General features: G+C 44.7%; 1 protein-coding gene across 2 annotated transcripts; it reads left to right on the top strand.

Moving 5' to 3' along the window:
* The first annotated feature begins 851 nt into the window (after positions 1-851).
* On the top strand, positions 852-7,224 carry LOC137163917 (mucin-22-like). Of its 2 annotated transcripts, none has more exons than XM_067564393.1 (2): positions 852-945; positions 2,523-7,224. In XM_067564393.1, the coding sequence occupies exon 2, from the start codon at positions 2,707-2,709 to the stop codon at positions 5,356-5,358; it is 2,652 nt and encodes an 883-aa protein (XP_067420494.1). In that variant the 5' UTR covers positions 852-945; positions 2,523-2,706; the 3' UTR covers positions 5,359-7,224. The 2 variants fall into 2 exon arrangements, with proteins under 2 accessions (XP_067420494.1, XP_067420503.1); XM_067564402.1 differs by having other exon boundaries at positions 905-995.
* The last annotated feature ends 1,758 nt before the right edge of the window (positions 7,225-8,982 follow it).

The following is an 8,982-nucleotide window of genomic DNA, read 5'->3' as shown; positions in this document are numbered from 1 at the left end:
AACAAACCCAAGTGACCTGATTCCCCATTCTTTACTCTAACAGCTACACCACATTTCTTCCCAGGGAGTTCCTGGATTGCTGATTGGCTAAGTTACCTCTGAAGATTCCTACCACCCACTAATGTCTGTCTTGAAATCCAACTGCTAAGAGTGGAAAGAAAAACAGAATTTTAAAAAGTTGTAATGGCAGATTTCAAACAAACAGTATCTTAACAAATAAAATAAACATGCCAGAGGGCAGAAGGATTTTAATAAAAAATTTTTTTTCCTTGCAACATTCTATGTGATGTACATACTTAAAAACACAGGAAAGCTGAATATGGCTGTAAATGCATCACAGGGGTCTGACAGCATCACAATACCCACGAGCATTGCTTTTATGATTACTAGAACAACTTGAACTGATCCCTTTGAATGTATGGGATATCCTGCCTGAGGGCAATAAGGTTAGCCTTTGTGTTGGATCCTTTGGTTATGGTCTGCTGTATACTTAGCTGATTGTTCCTTCAATCTGAGTTTAATATTTCATCTTGATTGATTTTACAATGCCTTTGGAGAGGGGCCTTGTAAATATTTTAAACAAATATATCTGTCTCTCTGTGTGTGGAATAGGAATGTGTACTGAGGCTGAAAGACTTTTATGGATAGGTTTCCAAAAGATCTCAATGCTCATCATCTAAGGACCTAACTAAGTACCTTCCTTTTCAAGTACTCAGCTCCCAAAAGCACCTGTTGTTCTCAGGGGGGATTGCTGAGTGCTGAGCAGTTTTTAAAATCAGCCAGATTGGAACTGATAAAACAGTGATTAGGTGGAATTGAAGATTAGGGAAGTTGTGGGGAAGCAATTTGATGTGGCCACCCAGTCCTATTTAAGGACAGCCTATGTAGGTAGAGCTATTGCTGCATCAACACAAGGAGCTTGAAATGCTTGGAACTATTGTTTAAGTAGGAATGTATTTTCTTCCCCTCATGTATTAGAATTGATGGTTATTCAGGTCTGTTATTGTACTGGTGTAGGTTAAAATGGGACTGATGGGGTATTTTAATTTTCAGCTACTCTCTTGGGTATGGTCAAAGCATGAAAGTGCTTTGAAATAAGGGGAAGTATTTTTGTGAAGGTGCTCTTAGTAAGTAAGCTGATTGTTTTGGAGGTTAGTGGAGTTAACTTGTATTTGTTCTTCTTGATTGTGTCCTCTTCCCTCCAGTTGTCTAGAACACACATTTAAATGAGGGGAAGCCTTGTTTAGCCATGATAGCAGTTAAACTAACCACTTCCACCTGGAGGTGGTCTAAAAGTATGTCTGGATAAAATAACACCTTGTCACTTTGTGATTTGACAGTATACTTTCTTCTGATATTATAAAGCTAATATTACTATGGGAGTATTGGCAGAATTCTGTTCTGCCTTCTGTGCTGTCAATAAGTGCTGTTTTGTAGATGCTTTGGGACAAACTTTCTGCTAGCATAAATAGATGAGAAATGGAATTATTCCATGAGGGTAAATCCCTCTTACACTGGCAGAGACTATGGGCAGTTTTGCCAGCCCTTCTGCAAAAGACAATTTAGGTTAGGATGGCTGACTTCATAGTTTTGTTTGTATCTAGTACTATCTCTTGGATTAAGAACTGGATTAAGGGGAACAATCCTGGAGCCTGTGCAGTGATACTATATCTTGAATCCCTTTTCTCACTGCATTAGCACTTAAAAAGGCTGTAACTCATGAAACTTCTCAGTGGGTTGCAGTAAATAAAGGGCATCCCTAGAACCTGATTCTCTCCTGCCATGTTTTCTGGCCATGCTCACCTATGTGAAGGGGTGTATATTGCTTCCATGTGAGTGTTCCACTTGATTTGCTGTGTAAATGAACTCACAGGGTGAAGGGCAGAAGCGAATAATGTTGTAAAGTCTTTTCTATATTAAACTTTTACCAGTGTAACCAAAACTGATTTAATTACATGCTGGGATACTGGATTGGATTTAGCTCAATGTAGTAAACTAGAAAAGAGCTGGATAACTATTTAGATGCAGGCATGAGTCCTAACACATACAGTACACAGGCACTTCAAAAGGTCTTTGGGCTTGTACCTAATAGCAAAGTCTCAGAAGTGACTAGTACCTTCTTTGGGTACCCAATTTGAGATGTCTATAAAGGGTCATAATCAGAAAATGCTGACCACCTGTCCCCTCCCCAAAAGTTAAGGACACTTTTATTGTCAAGTTGGGAGTCCAAAACCACTAGTAACCCAAGAACTTGGTTGATGTACCTGTCCTTTAAACATAATGCAATAGGCACTGAAACAGGAAGAGACACTTTCTGCCTTTAAGAGCTTAGAATCTTAAAACAAAAGGAAGAGAGAGACAAGGGGGGATAATGGGCTACCAAGCAGGGAAGGGAGAGAAGCCCTCAGTGGAGGGACTGAGCTGTGGTTCTGCTGGGGCCAGGTGTCCCTGGTGAGACAAGCTTATTGTACTGATTGGTTAGCATGCGTGGGTGTTAATGGAAATTTTTTCTTCTCTTGTAGGTGAGATGCTTGTCACTGGTTTCTAGGATGCTTCTGACACATGGTGGAGGTGTGGTACCTTCTGTGTCTCCCTCAAAGCAGCAAAGACTCTTTTGCCTCTAGTGCTGCTGCCTTCAAAAGGAGGGGTTAATCCTCTCCATCACACTGTGGTTGGTTCTTGTGTTGCTACAGCAGAGCTCCCAACATGGGGAATAGAGTTGGCAAAAGGAAGCGTCTTGGTGTGGCTGACAAAGCTACAGACCAGAAGGTTGAGACAGCATCTGTGGAGAGGGACGGGACCCTCGCAGAGACTACATTAGACACCGCACAAGTGATGGGCAAGGCCCACTGCACTGAAAAGCCTGCACCAGGGACCACTGAGGAAACACAGGTTCAGACTGCCAGAGAGCATGGTGAGGCCCAGTCTAGCGTAGAGACCACAGAAGTGAATGAGTCTCAGTCAGATGCACAGATGCCACAGGTAGTCCCCCAAAACACTGAGGCCCAGCTTGACACCGAGACTTCAGAACACACTAGTGAAGCACAGCCTGTTGTGAAGAGTGCACTAGGTTCCACAGACAAGACTGAAGCTGCCATGGAGCAGGACGAGTCTTCTCCCATTGGAGAGGCCACACAAGTGACTGAAACCCACCTTAATGCACTGGACGCACAAAAGCCTGAGGCCCAATTTGCTGATGAGGCTCAGCCTGTTGAAATGAATACATGGAAGACTGAGGCCCAGCCTAGTGCACGGAGCAGAGAAGAAATTGATGTGCCAGTTACAATGGCCACCATGCAAGTGGCTCTCAGAGAGTCTGAACCTGCTGCACCAACTCCACAAATGAATGGAGAGGCAGAGTCGATCACAGAAACCCCACTAGTCTCCATAGAAGTGGTAGGGGCTCAGCTTTCTGTGCCATACACACATGTAGGTGAGATGCAACTTGCTGAAATGGGTGAGTCCCAGAAAGCAAGAGATGATGCTGAGGCCCTGTCTACTGCAGAGCAGCCTGTGGAGGTGACTGAGGCACCGCCTACTTCCACACAGGCACATGAGAGCCGCCAAGACACTGATGGCTCCCAGCCTCTTGCCGAGAAAACTCTAGAGACCGCAGAAGTGAGTGAGGGGCACACTATGGAGCAAACTACAGAGGAGACAAGGGAGGGCCAGCAAATCGCGCAGGCTATAGAGGCTGAAGTCTGCTCTATTGAAGAGACTGCACAAAAGGCCACACAAGTAATAATGGAACCACAGTCTGCTGTGGTGAGCACAGGGGTGACTGGGGGGAGACAGTCTATTGAGCCCACGCTAGGCATCCTAGAAATGGCTGAGTCACAGAACGTCACAGAAATCAGTGAAGCCCAACCTGCTGCAGAGACCACAGAGAGGACTAAAACACAGCCTATCACACTCGATACACAAGAGGCCAAAGTAGTGGCTGAGGGCCAGCCTGTCATGGAGACCACAGAGGTAATTGCTGACTCCCAACCTACTGCACTGGGCAAGCCAGACAGTGAGACCCACAAGACTGCACAGATCCTAGATGAAATTGGTGAGGGGCAAACTGCTCTGCTGCTCTTCACCAGCAGGCAGAGTCTCTCACAGGATACCTTGCACGGCTGGCAATCTCTAGCAATCCTAGAAGAGATTCCACCCATGACTGGTGAGACCCAACTTCTTGCAGTGACTGAGACAGTGTCTGTTGTCCCAAACACACAGACTCTTCAGGACACTGGTGCGTGGCCTTCTGCAGAGATCACAGAAGCAGCTGAGGTGAAATCTACTGAACAAATGGCATTAGACACTGCAAAAGTAAGTGAGGCTCAGTCTGCTGGAGAAAACCAGGTCCATCTTAACACAGGGGTAACAGAAGTGATGGAGGTACAGGCTACTGGCTCAGACACCCAGGAGAGTCCCCAGAAGACTGAGACCATGAGAGAAACTGGTGTGACCCAATCTACTGAATGGAGCATGCCAGAGGGTGGTGGGGCTCTGCCTACTGCTGAAGAAGCTCAGGCAGAAATTGCTGCATCTATTGCCCAAAAGGCTGAGCCTGCTACAGAGATCATAGCAGCGAATAGTGAGTCCTGTCCTATTGCACAAGCTACAGAAGAAATGGAGGTCCCTCTTGTTGCAGAGATTGAGGTTCAAATGACTGTCCCGGCCACACAAGAGAGACCCCAAGACACTAGTGAGATGAAGCCTATCAGACTACATGTGCCTGAGACTGACGTCCAGTTGTCTGTGCAGCAGACTGAAGTGTACACAACAGCACTAACCATGCTAAAGATTATTAGAGAGACCAGTGAAGCTGCTGCTGAGACCACAGAAGAAAATGAAGCCTGTCCTAGTCCAGGGATGATGTTGGAGACCACAGAAGAGGCTGAATCTCTGCAATCATTGATTGAGACTATAGAATTAAGGGTTGAAAAGAGGGATCAAGATCCTCCAATTCTAGCTAATATAACAGAAGACCAGGAAGCAGGGGGAGATGAAGCAGGGAGCAAGGAAGAAGCTCTGAAAGCTTCTGAGGCAAAGGTCTCTGCAGGTGCTGAGCCAGAGCTACAGCAGTGCACTAAACAAGAAGACCCAGCTGATTCTCTTGATGCCGGTAGTGAGTTCCCTCAGAAACTGGAGCCCAGTAGTGAGACACAAGCTTTCCAGCCTCTGGCATTCACAGTGACTGTAGTAGATGGAGTCCAAGGAGAGGTTCAACAGGCTCCTCCAGCTTCTGAAACCCAAAAGGCAAAGGGTGAAATGGCTCTGAGTCCAGACTGTGGACCTATTGGCAGTGAAGCTGTACCTTCTAAGGGGATCTCTGGAAGAGAAGCACCTGACCTTGTTTCTATGGCCTGAGAGCCTCTATCCCAAGCAGAAAAGAAACTGGATCCCAGCAACGGTGCCAGCCCAAAACAAATGAACAGACTCCAGCCTTTCGTTACAACCTGTACCTGAGCTGTGCTGTAGATCTTGCCCAAAACATCCCATGAGACTGCAGTTGTGTAGAATTCAGATACAGTATAATGGGCTTCTGCCAATATTAGTCTAATCTTTTATAGGTAGGTAGTAACAACTGAAAGGACAGCTCATCTGTGTCTAAACTGCCGTAAACCTAATCTCCTATAGATGGCTGTCTTCCCTTTTAACGAATGTGCATTAAGAATGCTTTGCAGAAGTCCAAAAAACCAAGTGGACCTCAAAATTCTATATTTTAAAGCCTTAATTATTCTCCCTAATTGCCTACACCCTTCACAACACTCACTGTTATATATTATATCCCTCACTATCTTCTGAGTAACCAATAGATCACCTGAATTAGCCTACATACAGCTGTCAAACTAATGCATATACTATTCACTTCTCATTAGAATTTGAGGTCCAATTTCTGACAGATATCGAAAGGCCACTTAGTATTGTAGAAGAAGATACTGAAATTATGTAACTGTCTAACCATTGCAAGTTAACATGCATTCATACTGTACACAGCTGGGAAGAGGATGCACTTGAGTTCATAGATGAGAAGAGAAGACATGAGCCTGTATATTGTACTGTCAAATACTAGACATGTTTTAATGTTTGTGTCAATAAATGCTATTTTATGCTCATCACTCAGTGTCTCTGCACATTGCTCATCATGTCTGCCCTTCTGTTTTCTATGTAACTGTTGCCCTTTGTATGAACAGAGAGGCTTTGCTGCACGTTAGCCAGCCGATGAAGAGTGCAGCTTGTACTATTACAGAATCCAAACCAGAAAGGGGCCTGGGTGTTCCTTGGTAACGAAGGCTGGGACTTTCAAAGCAGCCGAAGGGAGTTGGACAGTCAGCTTCCATTGACAAATGCCCTCAGGCTACTCTATAAATTCTTGCCTCAATCAAGACTGGAGTCTTGCCAAAGGATACAGGTTTTATCTAAAAACAAAGGTTGTACTGATTAATTATACCAGTATAATTAAAACAGTACAATTGCTTATCTCTGCAATGTGGATGTGGTTATCCTAGTGTAACTTATACCTCCCTGGGAAGGTGAATGAACTGTAGCTATAGAAAGCCCCTCTAAGGAGTTAAACCAGCCTAACATAATTGTTTTACTAGTACAAAAACTGTAGAGCAAACCTCATATTCATAAGGAGCTCAATCAAAACCATTCTAACCTGTGGTGTCAGATTCACATGACTCTTCTGAGCCTTCAGCCACAATATTGTTGCTCCTGTAACTCAAGTAGCCCCCTTAGGTAGTAAGAAGTTGGGGAGTGATCTCTGTTCTCCATGCAGCATTTGCTTTTTATGCATCCAGTAGCTACTCAAGGCACTAAAGAGCCTTTCTGCCCTTAGGATGGCAGCTCCAATGTAGCTAAAGTTGTCTGACCTAGCTCCAGTTTCTTGGACACAGGTGAACTTCTGCCTCCTCATTCCTCTGGTAATTCTTTCAAAATCTGTCCTGTTTGTTCTCTCTGACAAGTAGACCTGGGCAAGAAATGTTTCCTATCCCATAACATTTCCTGGCCTGCATTGTGACAGAACTGTGTATGTGTTTGGGGATTTTTTTTCCCCACAGGATGTGGGGTAAGAGGTCTACCCTAGTACAGTCAATATCCTAATGAATAGGGCACTTGGCGGTGATGCAGGAGCCCCAGGTTTCAGTCCTAAAGCAAGTATTTGAAGCTGGGTCCTTCATATTGTAGCTAAGTGCCCTGGCCATTGGCTATTTTAGGCTAGGAATGTCTCTGATTCTGAGCAGAAATTTCATCTCTGACCTGAGAAGCCTTTCTCTCCAAAACTGTTGTTGAAATTGGCTCCTTTCCTAATAAAGCTTCACAGAACTGGCCTTTTTCAACAAAGGTTTTGTCAAAATATTCCTGACCAGCTCTGCTACCACGCCTGTCTCTGAACCTTGGTCTGTCAGTCCAATGAGGCTGTGGTAAGGTGGTTTTCCTGGTCTGCTACTATATGCCACCTTTAATCTCCCCTCTGGCTGCCTGGCCATCTACAAAGACCTGAGCAACTAGCATAAATCATAGCATGGGGAAAATAACCTGAGGCAATGTACAAGTTCTCCACTCTACAGGTGTGCACTGCTAACGAATTATAGGCATGTTTTGCTGGCCTGCTAAAAATTCCAAAGAACCAGCTGGGAGATGTCTGGAGAGACAGTGGGGGTAGTATGAGTTGCTCATCCTTATCTGTCTGCGTGTGAGAGATTTCATCCATATTGAAATAGGTTGAAGCAGCAGTCCCTCCCCCTCCAAATTAATCTGGAGCTGTGTGGAGCGTAACTTGTTTCCTAGGATTTATGAACCTGTGGCAGCTTTGAGGGATGGGCTTTCGCTTTCTGTTCTCTGGTAGCAAAGAGAAACTTGCCTTCAGTGGGTCCAGAGGCTCACAGTGGGCTAAGAAGCATTTTAAAGGTAATAGCGCGTGTGGCTGTAAACTTGGCATTAAGGCTAAATCTCCACTATAAGCTAGGTGTGTGATCCTCCTGTGAGTGTAGCTCTCATCAAGCTAACATCAATGTGAGCATAAATAGTAGCATAGTTGTGGATGCACAGCTCATGACATTCATGTAGGCTGAGTATGCAGCACGTGGGTTTGCACTTGTAGCTAAGCCATGCCTCTGCTGCTGCTACCACAGCTATGCTACTATTAATGCTCCCCGTAGCTGTTCTTGAGCTAGCATGAGCATGTGTACGTGAGCAGGGGAATCACAGCTCTAGCTCATACTGTAGATATAGCCTACGAGACAAAATTGGGACAACGTTGCTCTATGTTTACAATTTCCCTTAATGCTTGGGGTCTGCAACAGCTAGTAGGCACTCAGCCTTGAGAAATAACCATATAAAGGGTTAAATATGTACAACAGAATAGCTCCTGATCCTGTAAACACCTATGTATATTTTCAACTGTAAGCAGTTTAGTAGTCCTATTTAAATCACTGGAACTACTCATCTGCTTGAGTTAAATGTAAGTGTTTGGAGGACTGTCCTTGTTTTCATCTAGAAGTGCACATTGCTTGGTGTACAAAGTGTATTATCCCATTGCTCAGGATGCATTAAGAATATCTTAGAAAGGGATATGATATTCCTCCTCCCCATCAGTCAGGTGTCCCAAAGCCCATCCCTCAACAACAATCTATCTACATCTTCACAGGAGCCACTCTCAATACAGGCTGCTAGGTCTAGTACTATAGTCTTGGAACCTGCACTCTCGGCAGAAGACGCTATGACCAAACTGTCAGTTGTTGGAATCTCAAAAGAGACACCCTTGGCCATCTCCAGTAGCTTTTCCTGGCTGTCATAACTTTAACCATATGTTTCCTAAAACATGAGGTGGGAAGGGGAAGCTGGGTGGAAGCCTGGTGAAATGTACACTTCTAGAGAACTTGCAGATCTACTTCTTGCTCTTGAGCCTATCATGGGGTACCAATCAAATGCTGAGAATGTCCTTGCCCCTGAAAATTGAAGACTCACTATATAATGGTGCCTCAC

This window comes from Emydura macquarii, unplaced genomic scaffold (genome assembly GCF_026122565.2).
Source record: "Emydura macquarii macquarii isolate MOO-44397 ecotype Brisbane River unplaced genomic scaffold, CSIRO-AGI_Emac_v2 contig_312, whole genome shotgun sequence".
Taxonomy (NCBI): Eukaryota; Metazoa; Chordata; order Testudines; family Chelidae; genus Emydura; species Emydura macquarii.
The sequence above is the reverse complement of the archived record's forward strand: the minus strand, read 5'-3'. Positions and strand labels throughout refer to the sequence as shown.

Coding starts and splice junctions, on each gene's coding strand:
- LOC137163917 (XM_067564393.1), top strand. CDS start 2,707: ATGGGGAATAGAGTTGGCAAAAGGAAGCGTCTTGGTGTGGCTGACAAA.